Source organism: Labrus mixtus, chromosome 6 (assembly GCF_963584025.1).
Source record: "Labrus mixtus chromosome 6, fLabMix1.1, whole genome shotgun sequence".
Lineage (NCBI taxonomy): Eukaryota > Metazoa > Chordata > Actinopteri > Labriformes > Labridae > Labrus > Labrus mixtus.
In genome coordinates, this window is record NC_083617.1 from 11,363,120 (window position 1) to 11,381,236 (window position 18,117).

At 40.9% G+C, this 18,117-nt stretch overlaps 1 protein-coding gene across 1 annotated transcript; it reads left to right on the forward strand.

The window, feature by feature from the left end:
• Positions 1-2,634: 2,634 nt before the first annotated feature.
• Positions 2,635-5,628, forward strand: nkx1.2la (NK1 transcription factor related 2-like,a). The gene is made up of 2 exons (XM_061040979.1): positions 2,635-3,001; positions 4,308-5,628. The coding sequence occupies exons 1-2, from the start codon at positions 2,782-2,784 to the stop codon at positions 4,916-4,918; spliced, it is 831 nt and encodes a 276-aa protein (XP_060896962.1). The 5' UTR covers positions 2,635-2,781; the 3' UTR covers positions 4,919-5,628.
• Positions 5,629-18,117: the final 12,489 nt, after the last annotated feature.

Here is an 18,117-nt window from a genome sequence, read left to right on the forward strand (position 1 = left end):
TCTAGTTTGAGCCAAAATAATGTTTCAAAGTTGACTTCTGGTTCACGGAAGACAAAAAAAATGGTCTAATGTGAGAAAGGGAGAACCTTCTGAAAAAAAAACACCCTGAAGGATTCGTGCAACTTCCAGGAACAAAAATGGAGAACTCGTGTTTGTACACAATCTGTTTGTGTGGGTCAAATTTTCAGACTGTTTCACTGCTGCTGCTTTGTGACTTAGTTTTTCTGTATCTTAGAAACCAAGCGAACTAAACAGTTGAGGAATCTGTCACAGAGGATCTAACGGCCTCACTTAATGGTTCACCGGACACTTGCTGTTCTTTTGTATGAGTGTGTCTTTACAGGAGCGTTTGGGAGGCAGTGGAGGACTTTAGAGAAAACAATAGACACTACAGTCTTTGAGTGGAGCTGCAGCTCATAATGCTGCTCCTGCCATTAGACAAATTATCTGACGCTTAGCAGACTGGGGGCAGCCTCCCCGTGAAGTGATGACTTTATTGACCCTGGAGGGGGGTCTTGGATGGAAGTGTGTCTCTCTGGCCCCCCTGCTGTGTCTAACAGGGAACTCTCCTCCTCTCTGAGTCCTTGCTCTGGTTCCGTACAGACTCTTCCCGCTCTCTAAGATCCACCTGAGGCCGTCTTTGTCCTCAGGGCTTGTCCCTTTTGTCCTGCTGTCACACACAAACAGATGTGCGGCCACTGGGCCTTCTCGTAGGAAGTTGTAAACCTCCAGTGTGCAGCGGGCTCCATTCATATGGAGGGACTACAGTAATGGCCGTGCAAGTGCTATACACATGCAAATGCAGACACGCAGACACCCTGTAGGGGCGGCTTTAACAAATGTTTGACTATGTAACTTCTGTGGACCATGTCAGTCTGCCAGACTATGACAGAGGCAGCAATGAAACCTCCATGTAGCCAAGTAATCACCCTGAACTGCAGGAGTAACACAGGAAATTGTGTAGAGAGGAAACAGTGTGTAAACATGACCAGATCCCCCACGTCACTCACACCAGACTGAAGTACAGACAGAGGTCCGGCCCTTGTGCCTTCTGTCTCATCTGCACACAATGCAGACCTCACAGGCTTACATGTGAAAATATGTTAATGCAAAAAAACGTATGGAGCAAACAAGAAGAAAACATAAAAACAGATACTTCAGCAAAGGTGAAGGAGAAAATGCCGCTTTTAACGCAAATTCTGATTCTGTAAAAAGATTCATTTGAAGAAATAAAACGGGAGAAGTAACTTTAAGAGGAAACATTTAGGTCATTCAAGGACTGAAGGCTTAAAAGAAACTCAAAGAAGCCCCCGTGAGCTGCTTCAGTTACTGGTTTGGCCTTCCAGTATCCAAACCGACTGTCTGTAGCCATCAGGTTTTATCTGTATTGGACACCTGCTGAGAATATTGATCCGGTGCTGGTTTCACCATTTTAGCCATCAGCCGGCATCAAGCTTTAAACAACCTCATGTCACTATATATTGAATACTAATAGCCAAGACCAGGGAGACGACTGATTGTGAATATAAATCTATCAGCTTAGGTGAGAAAACAATCAGCCGTGTTCATTGTAGGACTGCAATTTAGTTTTAAAAGCTTTAAAGAGGAGAAATAGTGATTCTAAATGGATTCTTAGAGTCTGTACTAAACACACATTCTCATTTAGTGTTATTTTAGAGTGTGTCATTTGGTATAGATTCTTAACATACAAATACAAGCGAATAGGGCATAAGCCATTTTCTACAAAACAAAGCGTTTTATTCAAGGAGTATTTTCTGTCATTAAAGTGCATGCTCATCCCTGCAGAGTAAAGGGAGGTAAAACAAAGGCTGCTTGACATGCTTTTAAGAATTTAAGCCTGTTTTTAGTGGTTTGCTACCATATAAAATCATAACACAAGGTGCCTGAAATTATGAATATACAATAATTCTCTTCAATAAAAGAATGGAGTCCTCTGTCCTATAAATACGAGTGATTCTAGGAGTTGCATTAGCAGTTTAGTCTTTATTTGATTAAAGTTTGAGTTGTCACTAAGTCTAAAGATTAATCAAATGCTAGATATCAAAAATACCTGAAGTAATGACAATATGTGTGCTCTTAAATATTTAAGAAAACAAGTAAATATCAGATTTGTACTGCTAATATCGGCCCAATGATCACTGTTGCCTTCGTTAGTGAAAGAGAAAGTCAAATTTAGGTGTGTTCATATTTTAACAATTTATTACAAAAGGCACTTTTTCTTCTGATTAATGCACCATAATGAGTTGGAATGCAAACATTTATGAAAAGGCGGCAGTTTAAACACTAAGTTAGTTTGGTTGAGACAAAGAAAAAGTTTTCCTGCAGCTCTCCACTGTAACTCTTTTAAAAGAGTCCGATTTGGGGAGACAGGGTGATCTCTGATACAGACCAAGTGCCATCTGTGCCCAATTTCCTTTCAGCTCTTTGGATTATTGAATTTAATGATATGGGTGATTATCGACGAATGCTTTGAGCCCATTAGGTGGTCGTGTGAAACACTAATAGTGTTTGTGTCACGTGTCTGGGTTGAGAGACGGGGCGGACAGACGATTTAAAGAGCGCGCGCTGGTCATCTCATTCACGCCGACAAACAGACTGAAGCAGAGGAGCAGAGGAGCAGAGTCTACACTCGGAGGGATCTGCACCGCTTATCCGGTTAGATGAGGCTTGAAAACAAGAAGTAGGTTTAACGATGAGAAGTTCCTCTCCACGCGCGTAATTACGCACGTCCCTGTTTCATCTCTAAAGCTCTGTAAAAGGATGCTGGACCCCAAGGACTGTGGAGTGACAATGACGTCCACTCATAAGATTTCCTTTTCTATTATCGATATATTGGATCCGAACAAATTCAACAGCAGACGAGTAAACGAACTTTCCCTCGTGGAGGAGAAGTTTCCTGCGCAAAATATAGAGGGAGCGAGTGTGGAGTCGGACAACAGCGGAGCAGGCGGAGACTTCAGAGCTGAGCGCACGAAAGCAGGTAAAGAAATCAGACAATGTTTGTGTATTATTCAGACAATGGATGAAACATTTACGTAAAATATATCCTGCAATGTTTTTTTTTTTTTAAACATGCGGAGTCATTAACAAATGTGTACCCATATATCCTAGTCTGCTGCCACATCAAAATGTTGTAAACATAGAACATGAATCAAGAGTAAAAGTATTTATTATAATATTAAATGCAACTTTCTTCTTTTAGTTGAAAAAAAAAAAAAAAAAAGCAAGTAGGACGCGATTTCCTATCATAGTTATTGTCATCTCTGTATGACCTTCCTTTAATTTCCAAGGCTGCGTTTCCTTTCAAGAAAGCCACAAAGGCTTGTGCTCCCAGAGCCCCGGTGTGTGATTGGCACTGGGACAGGCAGGCCAGATAATTGTTTAAATCGTCCCATTGAGGATGCCTCCGCGCGCTTTGATCGATATCCCATTACTGCATCCTGCATATCTCCCTCCAGCACCTTGCAGGTACAAACTTCACACCCCATCCATGTCTGATCCTAAATATCGTTCGATTAAAACTTCCCTTTAAATAGATGACATTTATCGACCCGCCCGCAAATATGAAACTCCATTAGCACGTCACGGCTGAGGTGGCGGAGCTGGATTTAAACGGGATTTCTTTTCCGCAACATGACATTTGAGGCGCTGTGTGCTTTATAAATTATTTAAGGCTTAGTGACCGAGTCTCCCCTCTCTGCTCTGAATCTACGCTCCGATCCGCTCGAGCGACCTCAGGATCCTAATCAAACACTTTACAGATGTCAACTTCAGGCCTCCTGTGTTTGCTATTTAAACTGCAGCCACAACAGGACAAAGAGAAACAACCCTGAACAATGAAGATGCATTTCTTAGACAGGTGTGCGCTTTCAGATTTGAAAGATGATATTGACTTGTCTTGTCAGGAGCTGTCTTTTCAGCACCACAGAAACTCAGTCAGGAGTTTTGAGGCCTTTTGCTTAATAGTGAAAACACAGACACATCAATGTCAAAAGCTCCCCCTTCCATTGTATACAGTAGTTGTTATGTAGCCTGTATTTACACTTCAGTCTATTGGATATTCAGTTAATTTTTCATTTACAATTTGAGATCCAAGAAGGATCGTGTTGATGTTGCTTTGAATCTCACTCTAAATAGCTCATAAGTGTCTTAGCAACTTAATAGTCAGTGCTCGAATGAAACATTAATTTTATCCAAACCTAGAGATTCCCTAAAATTTCCCCTTGGAGCTGGGTTTGCTGAAGAGTTTTGCAGGATCTGACCTAATTCTTATTTTTTCTTCACAGGGGAAGAACAAGGAGATGAACCCTCTCCAGCCTCCAGGCATCATGCTGTTGTCACCAACCCCCTTCTGCTCTCAACACAAGCTGAACCAGAGTCCTGTCTCCCGGGGGATCAGGACGATGAGGAGTCAGTGGTCACCCTGCAGGACCCTCCCGCACACAAACGACGGCGACAGGACCAGGCCTGTGCCAAACCCAGGCGCGCCAGAACCGCCTTCACCTACGAGCAACTTGTTGCCCTGGAAAACAAATTCCGCACAACTCGGTACCTGTCCGTGTGCGAGAGACTCAACCTGGCGCTGTCTCTGAGTCTGACCGAGACGCAGGTGAAAATTTGGTTTCAGAACAGGAGAACAAAATGGAAAAAACAGAACCCCGGGGCGGACAGCACCTTGCAGCCCGGCGGATCCAACCCTCTGGTCAACCTCAGTCCAAACCCGCCCACATGTGTGTCAAGCTCATCCAGCTATCATCAAACTTTCCCCAACTTCAGTTCTGGGAATGTGATCTTCCACACAGCCGGTGCAGTTCCACTTTCATCCACCGGAGGGCTCCTGCATCCCTTTATATCCAGTGGTTTCATCCAGCCATCTTATTTTAATCCACATCTATGAAAGAAGCCAAGACTGAATTGTGCAGCTGGTGATACATCTGGACAGTACTTTACGGCAAACAAACAATTAAAACTTTACGATCCAGATTTATTGTAACTGTTGCTTTAACGATACATCATGTTCTTCAAACTGAGAAGAAAAGATGGCAGTACAATAAAGGAGTTTAAAACTTCCAGGTTGGAGGTTGTCAGTGTTCAATGTTTTGTCATGGAACCAAATCATCCAAAACTTGAACCCCGTAACTAAAGGCCAAATGTGACCGAGCCAAATAACTATTTACAATTTGTCAAAGACTGCACCCCTATGCACTGATCATCATGTTGGTTGAAACACCTGCTCACATTGTGTGTTTGACAGCTCATACTGTATCATTATCTGCCTCTGTGTATGGATTCTACACCTCAAACTGTGTGCAACCATCCAGCAGCCAACTGTGCTTCTGCACAGCTTATGTCTGTTGCCATTTATACAATATTACCAGTGTAAGTTAATTAAAAAAACATAAAACATCTGTGTGTGGCTCCTGTATTATAAAGCAAAAGCACTTCAATGAGGATGGATTGCGAGACACTTTGCATTCCTCTTAACATTAACGTGGCTAATGGTGACATCAGTAATAGGTTTGTAATCGTGATAGATCACCTTCCTGTTAATGGGACCAGTAAATGAGACTCAAGTGCCATTAACTTCTGGCAACAAAGCTGAGCTTATAGCGCAAAGAGACACAAGACAACAAGTATATATTATTCAGCTTTTGCACAGCAACACATTCAGTTAGCGATTGAAATTTGAAGTTTGAGCAGCTTGAAAAGTATTTCCAACTGAAGTTACTTTACACTTTGATTTTGTACAATGCACTGTGTTACACTAACCATGGCACTTTATAATACATACACTGTTTTTAAGGTTTGTAAGCTTTAAAAAAAATACATCTGACAATGGGTAATAAAGCAATTACCCAAAGTTAATAGATCAGTTATGAGCCGCTGATGAATTTATCAAGCAGACAAAGAACATTCACTTCATTACCGGTTGTGACTGTGTACATCGGATGAGTCCAATACACATTCTCTTTTTGTCTCTGCTATCTCCTAGTTACTTAAGTAGCACACATATTCACAGCTAGTTTATTACTTTGTCTTGGGGTGTGGGTGGGGCTGGAGGGGTGACCCAAGGACAACCCGTTCAACAACATTTTGCATGGAGAAGAAGTAAACCAGTGATTTATTAACATATTTAAAAATGTAGACTTGATTGTAGGGCACCTACTAACTTCCACTTGTGTCTGAGAAATTGAGACAACATGTACTAATGACTTAAAAACTTTTGTAACTGAACTTAAGAAAAAGTGAAAATCAAAAGTTCACAAAACGTTTCTGGCTGCAGGATGATTCACAAGCTGGCAGCCAAAAGTTTGACCAACTGATGGTTAATAATAGTTGTATTAGGCATTAGTCATCAATTCATGAATATTTTACAAGGTTAAGTAAGGTATTTAAGTATCGTATTCAAAATGGAACAAATCAATGTATTAGTATAAAGAGTCTTCATGAAAATTCACTTTAAATGTATTTTCTAAACTTGAGTAAACGTTTAAATAAAAGACTTAAATGGAGTGCTCAACACTCAATAAGCAGTGCTTCCTCCAGCATGGTTATTCTGTCTTTATCTTCACTTACACAAGACATCCACTAAGTGTCACTGTTTCCTTTATTTCGACATACTCTAAGTTTACATGCAGAAAGATCTTCGAGGATTTGTATTGCACACTTACTGTCTGAGGCACATAATAATGTCACCTGTTTTAAAACTGACTCAACTGTTTTTGCTTTATTAAAATAATTCTCCAAATATTTGATTGGTGAGGCCTGTCCAAAATGGGGTAAAATATAAAATATTCTTTAATTTCTGCATGTAAAGTAAGCTAATTATATGAAGAAGAAATGGCAAATATATTAAAATTAGTTAGACATTTTGTGCAGAGACAAAACGTACAGAGAGAACTTATACCAACATGAAAGTACAGTCACAGTTCATTGCAGTCCTGCTGTCAAATCAATGCACCATTGTCGTGACTACTGTAGGATGGAGAATACATTCTTCCATTCTTCTTCATTAACATCAATTTCTGCCTCCATGTGCATCAGGTGTGCATGACTGATTAGAAGTGTCATGCTACGCTAGCTAATCAAAGCCAAAGTAGTAACCAGCCAGCAGAAAGAAGAAGACAAAATAGAGATTTGGTACAACACCAGAATACTGGAATTGAAGTCATTCAAACACTGTTAAGCCAATGTCATTAATTGACATCTCACAGGAGCGTGTTATGTTTTACTTTGTCGTACAATATCCAGGTATATAAGCAACTTCCGTCTGTATATCTGCAGACAGTGTGCAGCTGTAGGAAGAGACAGGAGAGGAGCAGACTGAGAATGACTGGTTGGCAATTTTCTCCTGACATAAGTTTGACGGCTCGAGGGCTGACAAGCATCCTTCAATTAGATGGAATTTTCTTGCTGCTGTCAAAACCCAGCTAATGCCAACCTGTCGCTGCAGTGCTTGTGTAGCTGCAACTGTTGTTTTTAGCATTCTACCCCCTTTTACCCCCCACCTATGCACATGCTGGAATATGTGCTTTTGGATTTGTTTGTTCTGACTGGCGTATATGAATGTCCCGCACTTTGGTTCAGAGATATTTTTCATTCCAACAAGGCCTAGCATGCAGCTGAAGAATTTGACAGTTTTGATCAATACTCAGGAAAATCCGGCATAAGGAGCTCATTCCGTATTTTGGCTCGAGGCAAAAGTTATATGACAATGTGATGAATAATTTTGCAAGGTATCTGAGCGGGTCATTTATGTCCAGGGAAAGAGGACGCATGTTTAAAATTCATGTTAGGAAATGCTTTGGGGCAAGGTCAGATGTTAATAGTAACAGCATTGCTTTCATGTCTGTATGCATGTGTGCATGTGTGTGCATGTGTGTGCACGTGTGTGCAAGTGTGTGTGTGTGCGCGTGAGGTGTGATATGGGGAGAAAATTCCATCTACAGCCCCTGTTCGCTCTACTTATCTTTTGCAGAGAAAGGAGTAGGAGGCTTGAATAAATAAAACGCTGCTGAGGATTTCCTGGTATGTGTGTGTGTGTGTGTGTGTGTGTGTGTGTGTGTGTGTGTGTGAGAGAGAGAGAAAGTGTGTGTGTGTGTTATCTTCAGGTATGGTGGCCCACAGGGACTAGTATCGTTCCCACTGAGGTTCACAGGTCAGATGGGATGAGCAGGCTGTGGGCTGAGTGGTAAAAAGAGATACAGCGACACAGAAAGAAGAGGATTCAAGTAGGAACTTTTTTAAAGTTACATTTATTAATAATTGCTTACTTATATTAGATGTTCATTAGCAATATGCCTTGATTGCTTATTTGCATTTCAAATCTTAAATCAGCATTAACACAAGCTTATCTAGATTAAAAGTCAATATGGTGAACTATTGCGCAAAGAGCTGCCTATTTATCCATCCACCAAACAAAGAGCAAGATCTTGGTTAAAGTTTGAGTTTTGTGTTTTTGGCCTCCACAAAGTAGTGCATGATAGTTAAATGCTCAACTTTGTCCACTAGCTGGGTAGGTTTAGAGGTTTTATTAGAGTTTTTCACTGAAAACTTCTTACAAAAAAACAATCCTCATAATAGCAGTGAGACTAAATCTTACAGTATATTTAAGTCCCTGGCAGTGAAACCAAAACAAAATATGCTGAAAAACATTAAAATACTCAAAAACTAGACATCAAAAGATGTAGGATTAACTACCCCCCCCCCCCCCCACCAAGCACACACACACACACACACACAAACCCACTTAAAGATAAACCTCCTTGTCCTCTGACCAGCTTTTTTCTGGTGTTTTAATGGAGCAGATTCATTTTTACTAGGTTGTCATAGAAACGACTTACATCCCTCTTAGTACATTTTTTTTTAACATTGAAGATGGTTTACTGTTTAACAAAGAAAGTAAAACAAAATCAAAATAGTATGACAAACCTACGCTGTACATTCAGAGCATTACAAATGCTTGGCATCATTTAAGCAACACAACAGTGTATTCTTGTAGGCTATCTTTCTGTCAATATGCAGAGCAGCTTCTTCAGTGGTAGTGAGAAAGCTGGTTTATTTATAAGCCAATATGGCAGCAGATCAAATTTGCAACCTACACATAAAAACACCACATTTTCAAAACTCTGCTTCTTCTTCTCTGAACATCTTACATTTTTATTACAGCGGGGTGTTCTGAGGAAAGCATGTGGGCCGTATACTGCTCTGAGAATATATTTTTTAAAGTATTTTCCTCAATGTGCCTCAGAATAAAGTAGGGAAGTCAATTCAACAGATAGAAAATCTGATCAAACCTGATCCGAGCTCATTTCTGTAAAATCTGAGGAGTGTGCCTGTAAAAAAATAAACTTTCAAGAATCAGAGTTAGAATCAACTTTTGAACACTGCCCTTGTTTTTTGTTATGCTATTTAACGATCAATATTTAACTGTCTCTCTGAGCTCTGGCTTTTGTCAAATTAATTTAAAAAACAACTTCACCAACATTATGTATCGAGGGGTGTCATAGAGTAGAATCAAGTACCTTTACAAACTGTAACTATCTCTCAACCTGATGGGAGCATTACTGCTTAGCAGTGCGTATTATGCAGGCCAAGAAATAATGAGGATAAGCAGAAAAATAAGCCGGTCCTGGAGAGTTGTGCTTGAGTTGGAAGAGTTCTGCTCGACATCTCTCAGAGATATTATTTTGTATTTCAGCTGCATCATTCAGCACAGCAGGGACACGGGCAAAGGCAGAAAGAGATAAAAACTGATTTCTTCAGCACCGAGCGGCAGTCGGGTGGCAAAAGCAGCCAACTTTTAATAATGGTCTTTTAATCAGCTGTAGCAAGTGAAAGTCAGGTGAAGGTTTAAATAAGGGGGGGGGGGGGGGGGGGGGGGGGGGGGGGTTGAGGGCTTGCTACCTTCTTTGGATTTCAATACCTAACCTTGAAAGTCATAAAAACTTAAACAGCACCATTACCAAGAATAAATCCCGTTAAAACTTCTTTGCAAAACGATTTTACACCACATGCCAGAATATTTACATTCTGTTTGTCACACCAGCTGTATGTCTGTCTAAATCCTCGACACAAAATACCCAGACGTCAGACAGCTTCTGTTTGAAAGAGAAACAGCCAAATGCTTGACAATCCAAACACTTCCTTCTGTCTGCTTCAAGTCTGAGGTCATTAATGCTGCTTTCTCCAGCTGTTAACCACCAGAAGGAAATATTGTGATGAAAAGAAATTTCCAAGTGTTTAGAGCCAGTAAGTAGTCTCTTTTCCATATTCGACATTAAATCAGAGTTTCCTTTTGTTGTCTTTGGGATAGTCGGAGGAAGTATGGTGTGTTCAGATTTTCAGAGAAAGTCAGTATTTTGTCTCCTGCAGATTGTTTTTCCCCTCATGCTCATTGATTTGTCCTTGCTATGATGAAGACGCTGGTTTTGATAAAGGAATTTCTATACAGGAGGACTTCGGAAAACAGAAAAAGCTGTGTGTGGCGAAACAATGAACGCAACCCCACTGAGCTAAAACAACAGCAATCATGATTTAGAGCAAGACTTCAGACCTGACTTCTGGAGAACTTCCCAGTTTGGATTTTTGCTCGAGACAGTCCGGAAATGGCATGCCAGTGTGTGAGCGATGTCTTGGCTAAATCTCTGGCAGGGGTACGTCGATGAATCTCATCTGGACCATCTTTTCCTCCCCCCTTAAAAAAATCTTCTCACTACAAGTTCTAATCTTTGCGCACATGCAGCTAACACTGGGCCGCTGATGTGATTACAAGACCATTGGCACGGAAGCCAAGGGCTGGAGGAAAAAAGATTTTCCAAGGACAAGGATTTGTGGCTTGGGAAATGAGTGTAATGTGATTTAATCACGAGTCAAAATGAGGGGGGATTCCAGACCCTTGAATCAACTCGAACTCTGGGCTGATCCCAAGCAGTTCGGACAGGAGTGTGTTTCCAATTGTCACTCCTAAAACAGGCTGCTCTTCATAACGATTGCCTTTTAGTACAAAACCATCCTACTGTGTGATCAGCTTGGGCCTGTGACAGAGACATCATTAAGTAAATCCTCTGGTGAATCCGCGCTGTATAAAAAAAGTTCTGTGATAAATTGTGTATGAGGTCTTATATAATGGATTTCAATGAGGATTAATGATGAAGATTCTAAAAAAAAAAATGATGCTCGAGCAAACTCTGGGTACTGATGAGACCTGAAAAGAAGGAGTAACAATATTTTGTGCTGAAATCATTTCTAAAACTTGTTTTCATTGAAGATCTCTGTTTAAAATTCTCTTCACCTCTCTGCTCCCCAAACACTGCGGCTTTACCAGATGTGTGGTTTCACTCATCTGATGCATTCAAAGGTCAGCAGTGCTAATAACACAGAGGAGTGAAGCGCGCTGTTAATTACAGTCTGTCTCAAAGTCAAAGACCGCAGTGCTGCAAGAGAGCTCATCCTCCCTCACACAAAACACACAGACACACACAAACAAACACACACACAAACACAGCTCATTAGAAGGTATTATCTCTGTATGGCTGCAGAGTGAACTACCGACTGCACTATGTTGTTGCTGTTAGATTTTGAAAAGAGTTCCAACAGATTGTCCGCCTCTTATACCTCTCATGCATGCACTCATACTGAAAAGCACAACTTCTTACCAGAGGTTAAGTGTTGAGACCTGGATATCTCGGTGAGCTGACATCCGAAACGTAATGCTTGAGAAGTGGAGGTGGAGTGTGCAGAGAGCAAAACATCTGATTTCTTAACGAGCCATGTTTCCCTCAAGCATCTCCAATGACAATTACAGTATTAGAAACAATATTTTACCTTGTGGATTACTTCTTTAGGCTTTTCAGGAGAGTGTCATTTTCCAGGGATGACAGAGGAGGCTTCCGGGCCTTTGTTGTTTGGTTGTAGTCCACAAGATAAGGAAATGCATGTCTTTGCATGTGCTTCATAAACAGCTGAGGAGTATTTGTCCTCAAGTGGGCCTAAGAACAAGCACAGAATGAGTCTTAGTTTAAACCATAGACTGTAAAAACAGCCACATGTAAAACACTTAAAGCAACAACAAAAAGGTTTCAAGTCATGATTTATAGTTTAAAATGTGAAAGTTGATGCTTCAATAACTGAATGCTGTGTTCCTTTAGAGAAACAAGTTTGACATATCTCACTGACATGTCTCTTTTTGAGGTAAGATGGAGAAATGGTTGAACAGTACATTTACACAAACAGCAGTTACAGAGAAAGATAAATAAGAATTTGGAGTTCATTTGGAGTCCTGTTTGTGTTCACTCTGTGAACATTTCATCAAATATTTACTTTATTAGCTCTTTTTTGCTACCAACCCCAGAATATCATATCTGGCTTTTTAACAGACACAATAAATACTCCACTGTGTTCCAGCTAGTTTAGCTGTTTGGTGCTTAACAAGACGTGTACAGGGGGCATTTTAGAGCTCTTTTTTTGTTGTTGCTAAAGACCTGTGCAGTGATGTGTCCAGTTTTTTCTAATGTGTTGACTGTAGTCAATCAATCAATCAATCAATCAATCAATCAATCAATCAATCAATCAATCAATCAATCAATCAATCAATCAATCAATCAATCAATCAATCAATCAACCAATCAATCTGTATTTGTATAGCGCCAATTCAAGTGTTATTTCAAGACAGTTTACCAAAGAACAGGTAAAAGACCTTACTCATTGTTATATTACAAAGACCCAACATCAATCCATCATAGCACTTGGTAACATTTAGCAAAGTTAAAGTGGTAAGAAAAAACTTCCTGTAGTCAAACATGGCCTTTTAAGAGAGATCATTTAAAGAGGTATAATTTAAGTTAGGTACCATGTACTATAGTTTCATGTTTATTAACAACTTTTAAAAAGGTTAAAGTGAATTGAGGTCCCAACTGAGCAGGCAGAAAGCCAATAACATTTCATTTTCTTTTTTGGGGGACATCTTGGCAGAAGCTTTCTTCCAGTCCCACTAAACTTTTAGAGTGTATTGATAAACCTACCAAATAGATAGAGATAGATAGATACTTTATTGATCCCGAGGGAATTTCAAAGCATCCAGTAGCAGGTTACAAAGACGTACATGAACATTTGTTACAAATTAAACCGCAAAACCGATGCCCCCCTCCCATACATATATATTAACCTGAAAAAAGATTTAAAGAATCCCCCTAGATGAAACAAACTTAAACTGTGCAATTAAAAATAGATTATACAAGAAATGTACATAACCTGTGCAGGGATAAAAATATATGTGCAATTTAAACAAGAACCTATAAACGGTTGAGGAAAAATCTGTAATTAGTAAAACATCTGCAGCAGCTTTTTACAGATGTTGAAGGACCCCAGCCTTCTCACGAAGTACAGACGGCTCTGTCCCTTCCTGCAGATAGTGTCCATGTTTGATGACCAGTCCAGCCTGTCGTCCAACTGCAGCCCCAGGTACCTGTAGGTCTTGACCACCTCCACGTCAACCCCCCCCCCCCCCCCGATGGAAACAGGTAGGGGATGTGGCTTGTACCTTCGGAAGTCCACCGCCATCTCCTTGGTCTTGGAGGTGTTCAGCTGCAGATGGTTTGAACTGCACCACGTCACAAAGTCCCCTACCAGGCTCCTGTACTCCTCCTCCTGTCCATCCCTGACACAACCAACTATCACAGTGTCATCCTGGAGTTATACTGGAAGTCAGAGGTATACAGGGTGAACAAGACAGGAGAGAGTACAGTCCCCTGTGGTGCTCCGATGCTGCTGACCACAGTGTCAGATGTGCAGTCCTTCAGTCTGACGTACTGTGGTCTCTCTGTGAGGTAGTCCGTGATCCATCTCACCAGGTGCGAGTCCACCCTCATCTCGGTCAGCTTGTCTCTCAGTAGGAGGGGGTGTATGGTGTTAAAGTCGCTTGAGAAATCAAAGAACATGATTCTCATCACGCTGCTCCCTTTGTCCAGATGAGAGTAAGCCCTGTGTAGTAGATAGAGGATGGCATCGTCCACGCCTACCTTCGCCTGGTAAGCAAACTGCAGTGGATCCTGGGCATGGTGGACCTGGGGTCTGGGGAGATGGAGCAGCAGCCGCTCAAAGGTCTTCATGACGTGGGATGTCAGTGCAATTGGCCTGAAGTCACCTGGCTCACTGGGTTTTTTTTTCTTGGGGACCCGGGTGAGGCACAAAGTCTTCCAGAGCACAGGGACCTTCCCAAGCCTCAAGCTCATGTTGAAGACATGCTGAAGCGGCTCCCCCAGTTCGGCAGAACAAGCCTTGAGCATCCTTGGACACACCCTGTCCGGGCCTGCTGCCTTCCTGGGACGGAGTCTTTTCAGCTCTCTGCTCACCTGCTCCTTGGTAATGGTGGGAGGGAGGGGGGTTGAATTGTCTGTGGAGAGGGGGGGGGGGGGTTAAACGGGGTGAACAGTCCATGAGTGTGGAGGGAGGGGGAGGTGTTGTCTTTGTCCTGGTGGCAGTATGGGTGGTGTTGTCAGGGGAGGTGGGGGTGTGAAGAGAGGTGCTGGGGGGGGGGGGGGGGGGGGGGGGGCAGACACTAGCTGCAGTGGCCTGGCAGACAAATCTGTTAAAAAACAGGTTGAGCTGGAAATATTATCACCTTAATTAAGCTCTCCTTGGCTATGATGAGCTTCATATTAGAGAATACTACTCCTTTCACGTTGACATTTAAGTCGAAACAGTGTCATTGTGAATAATCTAAATAAAGAAACTAAAAGGAAACTTTCCTCTGCTAAACCAGTGTTAGTGCAGTAGAGGAAATATTGTGTGAATTCTCTAAAACAAGTGATATTTTGTGCATTTAACAAAACTATTGTCAAACATGATTATGCTAACATGGTCAAAATAACAACATTACTGTACTGTGATGGTGTACTGTAATATTCCCCTTGTTCACTGCTGGAAGTGACCCGTTAGTGTCAGTCAGCACTCAACAAGTAAAGCTGAGGATGTAGTGGATATCTTATGCAGGTATTTGGTTGGTAATTATGCAGGCATGAGAAAATGACCTAAAGTTTTTAAAAGTTAGTTTTATGAACGCGAGTACATTGATTAACATGCACCACAGTTGTTATACTTGAACTGATGAGAACTGGTTCAGGTGACTCAGTGGGGAAATCATTCTGTTAGACTCTCTTCATACACACAGCTCGTGCTTCTCTGAGAGATGTGAATAAATCACAAACAATTTAACAGGAATTATACGCAATTAGACTCAGAGTCTCATGCATATGGAAATGCTCTGAAGGGAAGGCAGTTTATTCCAAATGAGACTTTATCTTTATAGAGCAGCGTCAGTTTCCACAGGCTGCCTCTTTCACTTGTCAGAAATGAACCATCTCACGTTGTATAAGTTGCTACCGGTGGGAGCCCCAAAGATGAACATCATGGCAGCCCTCAACATTTTATTTCATTTCTCTTACTCTTTGTGTGTTTATTTCCTGCAAGAAACAGATGTCATGACGAATGTCGAGGGAGATCGCTCTCAACAACATAGTTAAAGTCCTTCTTGTAAGGAGGAGGAAATGTGTCGGGGGGCAGGGTTTATAGAGAATGCTCTATTATTTACTGTATATGCTCTAAGTACTGTATATTATTACTTCATGATTCATCATGGTGAACCCATCCATGTCAATTTGGACTGTTACTGTCAATAAACTTTACGTTTTTGGACATGGTGTTGGGCTGTCTTGTTTTGTTTGAATTTAATAACAATTTTCCCAAAGTGATAGATAGACAGACTCATTATCGTCACTGTAAAAAGAACACAACAAAACTTTGTTTGCAGCAATCCTATACAGCAGCGTTTGCGAAATAGGTATATATATGTGATGTCACATTTCAAATTTACAGAGCTTTTTCCATGCAGTTTAAATGAGTAAAAACATTTCAAGTATATAAAAATCATTCAATAAATGTCTGACTGCTGACAAGACAAGACACTGTGAACCTGGCGTGAGTCACAGGCATCAACTGGAGAGGAAAAATAAACCTGTTGCCAGTGTCGATATTGGTCCTTTTAACAAAAAGTGTTTCAAATGATAATAACATATGAGACATGTATATTATGTTTATGCACAATGAGGTGATTCCAGACTGACACCATCCAGTGTAGAATATGGTTGGTTAGCTTGCTGCTTGCACATCTTAACTGATAATAGATGGTCAAGAATAACCTGATAACTTCCAGGTTATTCTGAGCACCACATACATTTGCTCTGAGTCCTCTTCCTGAGATAGAAAAACATTAACTGTCACAGGTGTGCATAATTAATTTAGTTGAAAAAAAAAAAGTCTTTGCTCAGCAGAGCTTGTAGTTTGTTATCGTTACTCTTAGCATGAGGTTGTGAAACACCCCTGCTGACTCCCACTCACTGAATGAGTCATAACAACTAATGATGAAAACATTCTCCATTAGTTTGAAACAACACAACCTCAATCAAAAGTTAGTGATATTCACCTGCATGTGCGTGCACAGCTATTACAGTCATACTAACTGTAAACATTGCATAACCTTGATTACATTATATTGTTTAAAAAAACACCTGCATTTGTCAGCTACCAAACACAATGTTTTAAAGAGCCCATATTATGCCCTTTTTGGGGTTCGTATATTTAATCTATGTACCTACTTTTGTACGTTCACAATAGCTAAAGTTATAAAAAAGTGTCTGTTTTCATGTACAGCTCCTCCTTGCCCCCTCTCCGCTCTGAGTCCGTCAGCTACGCTCTGTTGAGCCCACACTGTTAGCCCCACGTGGGCCAAGTCTGCTCTGATTGGTCTGCCGATCCGCTCTGTCGTTATTGGTCAGTTGCTCAGCTCACTTCTCGGAAATTTCAACATGAGCTGCAGGGCTTGCCACAACGAGCCAACGGGCTTAGATCAGTGATCTCACACTGACAATGACGCCGCACTGACACATTTTTATCGAGGGGGGGCTAGAACCGAGCGTTACATGCAGCTAATGCTACAGCTAACAGGAGGACGTAGGAGAAGCCGCGTTTCCGCAGACTTTGAATTTTTGCACATAGATGTGCCTAAACATGCACAGGACACTTGGAAAACACACTACAGGGCATATAAAACCAGAAAAAGCATAATATGGGACCTTTAAAGAATTAAAGTATCATAAGGAATATAGAGAGTTAGCTTCAAAGACACCTATTCACTATTTAGCCCAAGGCCATACTGTGCTTTGCTTCAATACCTTTTCATCTCTTTTTACAGGTGGACAAAGGCTGAACATCCACACAGAGATTAAATAATGAAGTGGGGATTATTTCAAGGCTTGAAGTGCTACGCTGCATTCAAACAGTCTGGTTTGTTCATAGAAATGAACCTTTTATATTTTAGCCAAAATAAATAAAAGGCACCGTTTGAAGAAGATTGTGCACATCTTATTGTATGCTACCGATTTCATGAGCTCACTGGGGCATTGTGAACAGAATTTTGACTCTATTAATGTCCTTCATAGCACATTCTTACATAAAATGTAGCTGAAAGGGCTTTACAATTTTAAAAAAGCAGAAAACTTCAGCCAGGGGCAATGAGGTGCTTAAAATGTTTCTTGGGGAGAAATGAGGATTGGGAATTGTTTGTAGCAGGTACTTCAATTATCTTGTGTTTAAAACTAACATGTTCTTTACATAACATACAAAGCAGGCACAAGTAGGCCTACCTCAACACATTAATACTGAACAAAACAAAGGCGCCAAGAAAGTAACATTCAAAATGCTAAGGACAACCAAAATCACCTGCTGATGCACAAAACACTTGGACTAAAAGCAAAAACTGTACGGTAAAGCAAAATCATTTTACATTGCTACGGGAAAAGAGCAAACTCCTGCTAGCTAACAGCTGGCAGCCAGCTAAAGCTAACTATAGCCAGCACAACATAAAACAACAGAAGTGTTTCAGAAGTATCCTTCATTTGTGGCAAAACGGTGGCTCCAGGCTACCCCCAAAATCCTCATTGCTGGAATAAGTATTTTTAAAATCATTAACAAACATAAGAGAATCCACAATTAGCTGATTAGCCCAAATCGATTGTATTAAAATGATTAGATTCCACTTGT